General features: G+C 43.3%; 1 protein-coding gene across 2 annotated transcripts in view; it reads left to right on the top strand.

Annotated features, from left to right (window-relative positions):
* Positions 1 to 13,128, top strand: part of COL19A1 (collagen type XIX alpha 1 chain) — a 1,307,565-nt gene that overhangs the window by 510,842 nt on the left and 783,595 nt on the right. For both annotated transcript variants that reach the window (XM_075340245.1, XM_075340246.1), the window contains exons 14-15: positions 2,325 to 2,378; positions 12,830 to 12,865. In XM_075340245.1, coding sequence (XP_075196360.1) covers positions 2,325 to 2,378; positions 12,830 to 12,865 — 90 coding nt within the window. The remainder of the gene's footprint in view (positions 1 to 2,324; positions 2,379 to 12,829; positions 12,866 to 13,128) is intronic.

Here is a 13,128-nt window from a genome sequence, read left to right as displayed (position 1 = left end):
CAAAAAGCTCGAGTCCTAGTTCGATCTAGAACATTCCCCAAAATCACTTGAACCGCGAACTGGAGAACCGCGAACCATGAACCGCGCTCAACTCTACTCTTAAGTGAATGCATTTTCATTTACACTCACGGTCTAGGGACAGGCTATCTGCTACCCTGTTTCCCCGAAAATGAGACACTGTCTTATATTTGTTTTGCACCGAAAAAAGCGCTAGGTCTTATTCTCGGGGAGACATGGTTGAGGGTAAGTTTACCCCCCCAAAAATGCAAATCCCCCTTCCCAGGATCATCATACTTACCAGACCCTGGGTGTCTGCGTGGCTCCCAGGTCTTCCTGTGATCTTCGGCAGGCGCACTCAGCTGGTATGCTGCACGCCGTCCTCCCCTGCTACTGGCCGACACTCACACATCAGATCGCACACACACACACACACTCACACATCAGATTGCATATACACACACACACACGCACACATCAGAACTTTCCCCAAGAGCTCAGAGATTGGAGGCATCAGCACAACATGGGGGATAGGGTTATCCAAAATACACAACCCACTGAAATCCCAAGTGCCAGCCACCAAGAGCACAGCTGCCATACACATGGGTAGCGGGGCCCCGAAAGCTTCAAGCCAAGGGGAAACAACAATTTGTGCACAAAGGCAGTGCTCCGGACTTACCAAGTGACACTGGTGGGAGCGGGACCTGGACGGGCTCCTCCCCCGTAGAGACTGCGGTGCCTAGAGAATTTGGTTTACCATCTGTGTGAATGTCTGCTTAATCCACCTGATCCAACACCACGACTACCGCAGTGAGTAATCTGACCCCTGCACCTTGCTTCCCAAGGCCAAGCAAGCTACCCGTTCACCAAATCCCCCCTATCCAGAGCCTTCCCTATATGCGGAGGGACTGACACCTGGCTGTCCCACACCATCTGCCCCGGTACTCCCATCGTCAGCAGCAATACAGGCAGGAGGAGCAGGCAGGAGAAACAGGCAGGAGGAGCAGGCAGGAGAAACAGGCAGGAGGAGGTAGAATACACTTAGAGGTAGAATACACTTTACCACAACCCGCAGGTGGCGTCACGAACATTCATCCTCTGTAAATATCCCCTTACATTTGAAGTGGCCGCAAGCCCCCGGGTCCGGAGACCCTCGAGCCACAGCAACCCCGGATCCGAGCAGTTCGACTGCTGCTGGGGCAGCAAACCTGTGTATGTCTGTGATCTGATGTGTGTGGTGTGTGATCTGATGTGTGTGGGCGTGCAATCTCGTATCTGTGATCTGGTGTGTGTGTGTGTGTGTGTGTGTGTGTGTGTGCAACCTCATATGTGCGATCCGATATGTCTGTGTGTATGTGTGTGTGATCTCATGTCTGTGTGTGATCTGATGTGTGTGGGTGTGTGTTCTGCCGCAGGTCCTTGATGCGTTCCACTGCTCCCATTTGGCGTCTTGTGAGTATGATCGCGGGGTCTTCTCTCTTCTTTTTTCTCTCTTTTGGGGGTGTCTGCTGTCTAAAATGAAGTCTCTCACAGTATTCTAACTTTTTGGGGGGGAAACACGGTAGTATAAAATATGTGTTATGAATTCAGTAACTCTTGTTGTAAAGTATGTACTGTATATGAGTAATCTACAACTTTATGCCCAGTATTACTAGGTGACATTTTTCTTTCACATGTATCTACATAATTTTGTTATATTTTTGCGCAGCTTTACTAAAGTGTTCTTGGCATGGAAGACTACTATTACCTTAAGTGGCTTTGAGATGTGCGGATGTGTGTTTCTTGTCCCCTGTTGCTCAATCTCTGTAATTTGATTTACAAATGTCACTAATATTATAAATAAAACAAACACTACATGAACCTTATTTGCTTTTACTTTTACTTAAGTGTTTATAGATGAACAAGGGAACTTAAATTTCCAATTTACCTCATGAAGCATTTTGTGAGCTTGTTAAAGGCCAACTAACAGCTAAATCAGAACTATTTATTCCTCCACTAATTTAATTCAAGTGGGTATTTAAAATCTCATAACTCTAAATGATGCTTCTTCCAGATGGTAAATTAATGTAATTTTAGCAAGAAGAGAAGTTGCACAGATATCTAGTATTTAGAACACTCGCTGATTTAATGCTGTGCACCCACCATTGCACAGATGTTGCTTATCATTTTAGTGCCAGCCTGTCTCTATATTTCCACTTACTGTGATCTGTGGAATGAAGATTGGAGGGTATTGAAGATCTAAGTTGTTTACATTATTATCACCATGTTAATAATTCAGCAGTAATGCACACAATTTTCAATTATAAATATGTCTTTTTTTTCCACAGGGTTTGGATGGTATTCCAGGCCTTCAAGGTCCAATGGGCCCCAAGGGAGAAAAGGTAGAATACACTTGCCATTAAATTTCGGTTGCAAAGAAAATAATTGCTCATATAAAATGCAATCATTGTTTCAAGGATATTCATTTATGAAGGATATAAATGTATCTTATGTATTAGAAAGGTATTTACATACCATGGACCCCTGCACTTCTCAATTTAAGGAGTGTTAACAATGCAAGATGTTGAGAAAAAAAAAAGAAACAAATCCTTCTGTAGTCAACTCACGCGAGGAGATCCACTGCACGGAAACTGCGATATATCAGAACAGGAAGAAAATCTGGGAATCCATCAGCTAGGTCATCCAAAAATGTTCATTTATTAATAGAAAAATTAAAAAACACAAACCCCTACACCAGTCCATTAAAACATTAAAGGCATGGCAAATACTGCATGTTTTGGACACAAGTCATTAATCATTGATTAAAACATGTTTGTCATGTATTTTAATGTTTTTAATTGATTGGTTGAGGGGTTTACATTTTTTTTAAATTTTCCATTAATCAATAATGAATTTTTTGTATAACCTGGTTACTACATTTCTTGATTTTCCTTGTGTTCCAATAGATGTTTTTACAAGTCTATAATGTCACATAAAATAGAAATATTGGCACGTTCTATTTGTCAAGTTATGTCTTATGAATGATTATATCAGAATCTGCATTGTAGTTAATGTCTAATCATACAAACAAAAGAGAATAACTTAAAGAAACCTGATGTCATGCCTCAGAATTTGAGCCATCTAGCCTGTGTTGTGTGATTTGTTTCTTTCTCCTTTGAGCCGCAATGGGTTGTTTATTTCTGGGTTCTTGTCATCTGTTATCCTTGTTTCATTCCTTTCGGACAACAAGTGTTTTCATTTACTAATTTAGTCTTTCCTATCACCTTTTTGCTGATCTTTCCTGCTGGTGATATTCTTTTTGGATTCTACTGTAACGGTGTAGGTGGAGGGCAGGGGACAGAGACTTCTAGACTAAGTGACCCTAGCTATCCCTCAACTCAGAGTTACCTTTGATGGTGAGGATATCTTGGCTGCCTTCCTTGCCCTGCTCCTAACCTGCCCTATTCATATACCCCTCCCTCCAGCCCCTGAAGAGGGCTGGGGCAGGAATGATAATGCTAACAGAAACAGACAAATAGAGGAAACCAAATCTCTATCTATATAAAGTAGTACAATGACCAGCAGAACTGGGATACAACAGCACACGGGTCGGTTTAGCAAAAACTACAGTCAGCATGGGAGACAGGCTCCACCAGCTTAAAAAGGCGCCAGCAGGCTAGCAGAAATTAACTCTTGAAAGCCCAATCACTAATGATAACACAGGTGGTTGATGCCTGAGCCTGTCTGTGTAAGCACAAAAGGAAGCATAGTGTGGAGTGCCACTGTGAACAGCATCAGATGCTGCCATGACGTTCGGCAAGTTTAGAGCCAAACACTGTGGGACAGTACCAATCCCTCTACAAGTTGCCTCTGGACCCTCAGGACCTGATCTTTCTGAATGATAGTGATGGATTGCCCTAACCAGGCGCTCCACATGCACATCAGAGTCTGGAACCCAAGTCCTCGCCTTAGGACCATAACCCTGCCAGTGAACCAGGTACTGTAGAGAACAACGAATGGCCTAGGAATCTATAATTCTCGATACCTGAAACTCCAATTATCCATCAACTAAGACTGGACATGGAGGAGTGAGAAGAGGAGTTCCTGAGCCCACACATTTTTTTAATAGAGATTTGTGGAAGACATTATGGATTTTATATGATGCTGCTAAGGTCAGATGGAAAGCCAAATTATTGATAACAGCAGTAATTTTGAATTGACAGATGAAGTAAGGTCCTAACTTAAGTGACGGTACTTTAAGCTTAAAGTTTTAGTGGATAACCACACCAGATCACACACATACAGGTCCGGACCAGGCACATGTCTACAGTCAGCCACACACATATACCTAGAGGTCACGCTATGCAAGTGCTGCTGAACCTTTTCCCATATAGATGAAAATGCTGAGCCCTATTGGTCCTCTTCGGGTACTCCAGACGAGTGCCCTTTAAAAAAGTACAGAACTAGCAATAGTGACAATAGACACAAAAGAAAGGAGATATATCAGAGGACTCATGGCGGCAATTGCTGAGAGCACATTCTGCAAGATTATTGAACGAAGACCACTCCCCCTGATTAACAGAGACAAAACAGTGCAAATACTGTTCCAAGTTGCATGTTTGTCCATTAGGCTATGTGCGCACAGTGCGTTTTTCGCGGCATTTTTGCGCGTTTTTCGGGTGCGTTTTTGGCCTCAAAACTGCATGACTTTGCTTCCCCAGCAAAGTCTATGAGTTTTCATTTTTGCTGTCCGCACACAACTTTTTTTTTAGGCTATGTGCACACAGTGCGTTTTTCTCGACGTTTTTGCGCGTTTTTCGGGTGCGTTTTTGGCCTCAAAACTGCATGACTTTGCTTCCCCAGCAAAGTCTATGAGTTTTCATTTTTGCTGTCCCCACACAGCGTTTTTTTTCAGCTGCGTTTTTGTGGTGACCACAAAAGCTTAGCATGTCAATTATTCCCACGTTTTTCACTGCGCTTTTCATCCATTGAGTTCAATGGGATGTTGAAAGACGCAATAAGAAACGCAAATAGCTGCGTTTTGGTGCGTTTCTAAGACCAAAAACGCAGCTATAAACGCAGGAGGTGGGTAGTAAAGTGACGTGTACAGGAAGAGGATTCCTTCTGTCAGTATATACAGAAGCGTGAATCCTCCCGGTACCGTCACCGTCGCTTCCACCTCCCGTCCTGTGCATGTATGCTGCCGTGCGGCGCCATGTACAGGCAGGAGGTAGAAGCGGCTGCCAAAAACAAAAGTTAACAGTAGAAAAAAAAAAAAAAGTTATACTCACCTGTCAGCAGACTCCCGGTGCCATGCCCGCTCCCATCTCCTCTCACGGTATCGCCACCCCCGCTCCGGCTGTGTGCAGACGGCTGGGAAAGCTCCGATGGATGCAGGACCTGGCGATGGATCACCTGATGCAGTCACCTGACGCATCAGGGGATCGTAAGTATCGCGGTGACGCGGGTGCCCGGCCGGTATCAGCGGATGCGTCAGGAGACTTCATCCCTGATTACCGGCAGCTGCTGCAGCGATCGGACGGGATCAGACTCCGCTCCATCGCTGCAGGAGCTGCCGGTAATCAGCACATAAGTGAGTATTTTTTTTTTTTTTTGCACTGATGCATCAGCTGATTGTATAACCGGCTTTTATACAATCAGCTGATGTGTGATGGGATTCAGGCACTTGATCCTGACACATCATCTGATCGCTTTGCCTTCCAGCAAACCGATCAGATGATATTGGATCCGGATTGGACGGCGTGGGACCCTGACCCAGGATTACTGCGGAGGGGGGTTTATTTCAATAAAGATGGAGTCACTAATTGTGTTGTGTTTTATTTCTAATAAAAATATTTTTCTGTGTGTTGTGTTTTTTTTTTATCTTTACTAGAAATTCATGGTGGCCATGTCTAATATTGGCGTGACACCATGGATTTCGGGCTTAGGGCTAGCTGATAATATACAGCTAGCCCTAACTCCATTATTATTACCCAGCTAGCCACCCGGCTTCAGGGCAGCTGGAAGAGTTGGATACAGCGCCAGAAGATGGCGCTTCTATGAAAGCGCCATTTTCTGGGGTGGCTGCGGGACTGCAATTCACAGCGGGGGTGCCCAGAAAGCATGGGCACCCTGCACTGTGGATTCCAATCCCCAGCTGCCTAGTTGTACCCGGCTGGACTCAAAAATTGGGCAAAGCTCACGTCATTTTTTTTTTAAATTATTTCATGAAATTCATGAAATAATTTAAAAAAAAGGGCTTCCCTATATTTTTGGTTCCCAGCCGGGTACAAATAGGCCGCTGGGGGTTGGGGGCAGCCCGTACCTGCCTGCTGTACCCGGCTAGCATACAAAAATATGGCGAAGCCCACGTCATTTTTTTGTTTGGAGGGGCAAAGAAATCCTGCATACAGTCCTGGAAGGAGGATGCTGAGCCTTGTAGTTCGACAGCTGCTGTCTGCTCTCCTGCATACACTATTGGATGGAGGATTCTGAGCCTTGTAGTTCTGCAGCTGTCTGCTCTTCTGCATACACTAGTGGAGAATGAAGAACACATTGAAGAAGGAAATGACATCAGACCTTTTTTTTTTGTTCACTGATAAAAAACGCATAAAGACGCAGTGAGCAAAAACAGCAAAACGCAGCAAAAAACGCACCAAATCGCGGCAAAACGTGTGCGTTTTTTGCCGCGTTTTTTCGACGCAGGTGCGTTTTTGTGCGTTTTTAGCGGCCAAAAACGCACAAAAACGCAGCGTCAAAAAGACGCACTGTGTGCACATAGCCTTAAGCTGCGTTTTTGAGCTTGAAAAAAAAAATGGACATGTCAATTCTTTCCTGTGTTTTTCTGCGTTTTCTGCCCATGCAATGCATTGGAAAAACACAGCAAAACGCAGAGATCAAAAACGCAGCAAAACGCAGCCAAAAACGCACCAAATCGCGGTAAAAACGCATGCGTTTTTTGACGCGTTTTTTCGACGCGGGTGCGTTTTTGTGCGTTTTTATCGGCCAAAACCACACAAAAACGCAGCGGCAAAAAAACGCAGCGTGCTCACATAGCCTAAGACTGTGGATGGAACACCAACGAGTGAGAGAGCTTAATCCCTAAACGTAAGCAGAAAGCCCTCCAAAAATTGGCAGTAAATTGAGTATGTGTATCAGAAATCGTTTTAGATGGGACTCCATGGAGTTTGGCAATTTCACGTATCAATAACTGAGCTAAAGTTTTAGCATTGGGTAAAAATGGTAATGCGAAAAAAATGTGTCATTTTGTAAAACCTATACACAACAAAAATAACTGTACTTCCAGCAGAGGGAGAAAGATCCATAATAAAGTCCATGGAAATGTCTGTCCAAGGTTTGTTAGGGACACTCAATGGCATCAGACAACCTTACAGATGAGAGTATGACATCTTAGAACCTGCACAGTGGCACAAGCAGACATATAGGACACTACATCCCTCTGGATTTTGGGTCACCAAAGACACAATAAAAGGTCCAGAGTACCTTTTATTGCGTCCTTCCAGGGCAGAATCATGATGTTCCCCCAGAACACTAAGGCAAAGATTCAGGGAGAAAAATGACTTTTTAGCTGGGACCCCAGATGATTCCTCATCCTAGGCCTCCACAACTCAGATTCAACCTGTGTACTAAGCGGCGACACCACCACTCCATTTTGCAGCATGGGCACGGTTCCTCACAAGGTTCCCCCTGAAAAGCTCCCAAACAATGCATCAGCCTTCGCATCTTTAGACCCAGGACAATAAGTTACGAAAAAATTAAATGTTTAAAAGAAAAAGACCACCGTACTTATCTTTGTTTAAAATATTTTGCCGACTCAAGGTAAAAAGATTTTTATGGTTCGTTATTACAGTAACTGGATGAATAGCTCCCTCCAAAAAGTGTCACCAGTCCTCAAACGCTAATTTAATAGCGAGTAGTTCCTTTTTACAATTGTCATAATTACATTTGGCTGGAGACAACTTCTTGGAAAAGAAGGCACATGGTCACAGTTTACCAACAGATGGACCCTGAGACAATACAGCACCGACCCCACCTCTGATGCCTCAACTTCAACTGTAAAGGGAAAAAATACATTAGGCTGTCATATGCATATAAAACACCCTCAGACCAGTTAGAAAAGTCTCTACCTTTTTTCTTCATGTCAGTAAAAGGTCTTGATATGGCAAAAATATTTTAATAAACTTTCTGTAAGAATTTGCAAATCCCAAGAAATGTTGCAGCGCTTTAAGGTTCTCAGGACGGTCCCATTTTAATATAGCCTGTAACTTAGAGGGATCCATTCTAAAACCAGAATTGGAAATCACGTAACCCAAAAACAGAAGTTCCTAAACAGTGAATACACACTTCTTTAAAGGGAACCTGTCCCATATGCCTTATAACCTACAAGCAGGGTGATGTGTGGCCTTAAAACCCCTTCCTACCTCTCCCTGTGATGTAATATTCTGTAAAATGAATTTATAAAAAAAGTTTTATAACTTACGTATTCCCTATGTAAATGAGCAAAGGGACTAGTCCCCAGGGCGTCGTTTCGCCCTATCTAGTTTGCCCTCTTTCCGTGGTGGGCGTGATGCCATGGATTTACATGAGTGATGTCACCGTCAGCTACTGGCAATCCTGCGTCTGTGCTTCTCATTGGCGTAGCCTTCTTAGCCAGGCGTTTCGTTGCCGGCTTTAGGCGCGCTCTGCGCATGGTTAGGAGAGCAGGAGCCTTCAGATCATGTCCAGTGCGCTTGTGAAGCCAACAAGCATAGCCCTGGCAAAAAAGGCTGCGCGAATGAGAAGCGCGTATGCACAGGATTTCCAGGAGCCGATGGTGACGTTGCACATGTAAATCCATGGTATCACGCCCACAGAGATCAGAAAGAGATCAAACTAGACGGGGCGATGCGACACCCTGGGGACTAGTCCCTTTTCTCATTTACATAGGGAACACGTAAGGTATAAAATGTTTTGGTTTTTTTTATAAATTCATTTTACACAATATTACAACACAGGGATGGGTAGTAAGGGGTTTTTAGGCCACACATCACCCTGCTTGTAGGTTACAAGGCATATGGGACCTGACAGGTTCCCTTTAATTGTGCATACAATTTGTTCTCTCTGAGTATCTGTAAAACCTGTTTAGCATGTTTCAAATGGGACCTAAAATCCTATGAATAAATGAGAATGTCATCCAACTAAATGATAACAAATTTACCCAACAGGGGAGGAAATACATCATTCACAAAGTGCAGAAAAAGTGCAGGCCAAATGGCATAACCAGATTTTCGTAGTGACAATCTGGCATATTGAATGCCATCTTCCACTCATCCCCCATCGTACCTGAATTAGATTATAGGCCCCCCTAGGATAGAGTTTGGATAACCATTTAGCACCAGTAATATGATCTGTATCCACAATGAGTGGCATCAGATACAGATCACGCTCAGGAACCGTAATCTAGTTCTCGCGGAAATCCAGACATGGATGCAGTCCACCATCCTTCTCTTTGGCAAAGAAGAAACCCCCAGCCACAGAGGATAAAGTTGGCCTAATGTCAATATTAGCCAAACTTTCCAAAATTTACTCCTTGAGAGCTCGTCTCACGTGGCCCCTTGCTTCAATCTTATGATGCATTCATAAGGACTGTGCAGAGGCAGATCCTGACTACCCTTTTCAGATAATACATCACCAAACACTGAGAAAGGATCTGGAATACTAGTGGTTATCGCTGAGATACAGGTTCCTAGATAATGTTCGTTACAGTAAGAGCTCCATTTTATTATGTCCTGGGTATTCCAACACATCTGTTATGCTCACCGAGGTGCGGTGAGCATCCGGGGTAGACCCACTGGACTGCGCACCCGACTCCTGAGAGGAAGCGACCAACAGCGAACCCCTATACAAGGACTGTGTGGCACTTTCAACAGAAGGCCTAAATGCACAGCAACAGGAACCAGAGGGGGGCTGTCTTTTACAGACAGATACAGTCACAGTGTCAAGTACAGGAGTCCGGGATATAGCGACACAAACATGGAGGCAGAGACGAAACGGCCATCTGGACAAGAGGCACTGTGGTGAAGACTCAGGTACCGTGACAGTCAGGAGATAGCTCAGTTTGGCGACACTGCAGTGATGGCTATGATGTGACGCCACACAAGCAATGGAGGTGAGCAAGCTCTAGGACAAGACAGAGTTTAGTAACTAGACACTGGAACAGGGGCTAGACACAGTAACAACCAGGAACCTGAGAACTAGCAATGTGCTACAGTCAACGTTGTTCAGGTACCTCCTGTCAGGGGAGGCGGACTAAAATACCCTTTAGGTAACAGGTGACCTCTGAGGTCACTTCCAGGTAATGGGTTGCTACCACTTTAAGAAAGAGGGCATGGCATTGCGTGCACCCTATGTGCACTTACAGAAGTCCTGCGTGTGGCCGCCTGGAAGCAGGAAGAGGTTGCAGCAGACTCTGGGACAAAAACAGAGCGCACGGCCCAGGAGTGTGAAGAAACTGTGGCAGGACCTGGAGCAGGAGAGGAGGCTGTGGAGCTGCAGGGTAGGAGAGAGGAAGGACGCCACTGCCGGAGGCTGAGAGTGGGAGCACGCGTGGGAGCCATGCTGGAACCGGCCAGGTGAGAGGAGAGGCGCTTCCCCGGGACCAGGCGGGAATGAGCATTACAACATCCTTTACCATCTTAGACACACCCTGAAAAAACTGGTTCTTGAGAGCAGGGTCGTTCCACTGAGTATCCATGGACCAGCGTTGGAATTCAGTGCAGTATTCCTCTGCCGGCTGATTTACCTGGTGCAGTGAACGGATCTTGGACTCAGCTAACGACACCTTATCTGGATCATCATAGATAAGACTGAGGGCAGGCAAAAAACCATCCACTAACAAAAACACATATTTATCTTTACAAGCTAACCACTTTTGTTATTAGCTTTATTATATAGTACCCTACACTTTGCCCTATTTTTCTAATTCCTAAATATGTTTTTTTTTACTTCACTTCCTCTAGCATTTAATTTGAGAGGAGTCTCAAACAAGATGTCACAGGAGGCTGGAGCTGCACTCACTAACCTGCAGCATATATTGCCCATCAAGGAACAGAAGGTCCTCAGGACGAAGTGCTGTAGTTACTTGAATCACCACACATTCAAGAGATGTCCTGATACCATAGCGCTAATAGAAGCTGTGGGATAGATGAGTGCAGCACTGACACTCTACTTACTTCTCCATTGCAGCTGTGTGAAACAAAAGGTCATTAGGGGCAGAGATAGAAGCAGTGAGTGACACCTGCACTGCCCCATATGTTACAGCACCTCCCTCAAACAAACCAGGACCTCTTCAGAGAGTGGTGATGCAAAATATTTGTAGCTTGCAACTATTTTGCCACCCACAGATAATGTCCTGTACCAGGAAAGCAATAAACATGGCAAACAAGTGAGTGCAGCCCCAGCCTTCAGTAACATCCCAATTGAGACTCCTCTCAAACTAAATGCAACAGGAAATGAAGCAAAAGAAATGAAAACACATTAAGGCATTATCTAGATAGGGAGAAGTGTTGGAAAGTGTATGTTAAAGCTAAGTACAGTGGAAACTTGGATTAAGAGTAACTTGGTTTTAGAGTGTTTTGCGAGACAAGCAAAGCTTTTTACAAATTTGTAACTTGGTTTAAGAGCAATGCTTTTTAAGAAGAGCAAATCCTCACCGTGCACACTTCCAGTTCTGTCCTTTCACCACGCTCTGACCCGCTCTGGAGGTAACTTTCTGTACATTTATACTGTATACAGTATACCATTGTACAGTACATAGAATACAGCATGTCTATCAATTTACATTTGTGGATATAGTATTGTACTTTCTTTCTGCTATCCAGTGCAGCACATTGCTTGCACTGTACCTCTCGCACACCAACAATTCTATTGTAAACTGAAGTTTACTTTGTTAATTTAAGTTTAATTTGTTTTATGTTTTGTACTGCACAGTATTTTGTATTAGTGCACTGTAATAATTTTAAATAATTGTATGTAAATACAGTACATTATTTTGTATTACTGTAATACGTTTGTATAAATACAGTAAATATTTTTGGGTTGTGGAATGAATTGTCTGCATTTCAATTATTTCCTTTGGGAAAATTCGCTGTGATATAAGAGTAACTTGGTTTAAGAGCACAGTCCCTGAACGAATTATGCTCGTAATCCAAGGTTCCACTGTACTAAAATTGGTTAGGGTGTAAAGATAAATATTAAGAAAGGACAATGGAGACAGACAGAGCAGCAGTCTGAAGGTTACCATACCCATTGTATCAATGTCTGGCAAGGCCACATGATGATGTTGGGGTGTAAGAATTGAGCATGGTGAAGGTCAATACACAATCATTTTATTCATATGGGAATCTTGTCTCTATGAAATTTCCCCATTATAAAAATATGAACTCTCAGCTAAACCAAATGTGTGTATTGGGGGATCATAAGAGATAACTGTTGGCTTATGAAGCGTTTTTTACTGACAGCTATCTAAAATAAATGTGCCTAGATTGAGCTTTATTTCTGACAATTTTGGACTTTGAGTAGTCAATTGTCAAAGCTAATAAAGGAGAGCTTAAAAGAAGCAAAGTAGCTAACAATGAAAAAAATGGATCACTGACTATAAAATCTACTTTAATTGCTCGTTTAACTGTCCTGGAATTTTTAGTGTAGTTTCTGCTAAAAAGTTATTTCTGATTCTAATGCTTATTCTTAGAGATGTGAAGCTGATTAAATTGATGACTTCTGTCTTGTGTTATCCATTTGATTTTATTCATGCTAAATAACAAATGATACAATGCCATTTTTTGTTCTTTATTAGGGGGAAACTGGACCACCAGGACCTGCAGCATCACCTGTGAGTAAATGCTCCATCTGCAGCTTATTATAATTGAATAGCTAACTGAAAATTAGTATTTTTTTTTTCAATATTTTGGACTTTAAACAGTCAAATAGGAAGAGGCAGTAAAAATTACTATTACTATTTATGAAGGTATAGTTTATTGTTAGTTTACAGTGCAGGCCAAAACTTTGGATACAACTGTTTCTGCAGTGGTTTTCCTCGTTTTCATTGGAATGTGCATATTGTAGATTCAGAATAAAAGCAGCAAAACCACGAAG

Source organism: Anomaloglossus baeobatrachus, chromosome 3 (genome assembly GCF_048569485.1).
Source record: "Anomaloglossus baeobatrachus isolate aAnoBae1 chromosome 3, aAnoBae1.hap1, whole genome shotgun sequence".
Lineage (NCBI taxonomy): Eukaryota > Metazoa > Chordata > Amphibia > Anura > Aromobatidae > Anomaloglossus > Anomaloglossus baeobatrachus.
Note: the sequence above shows the minus strand (reverse complement) of the source record. Positions and strands in the feature narration are given on the sequence as shown.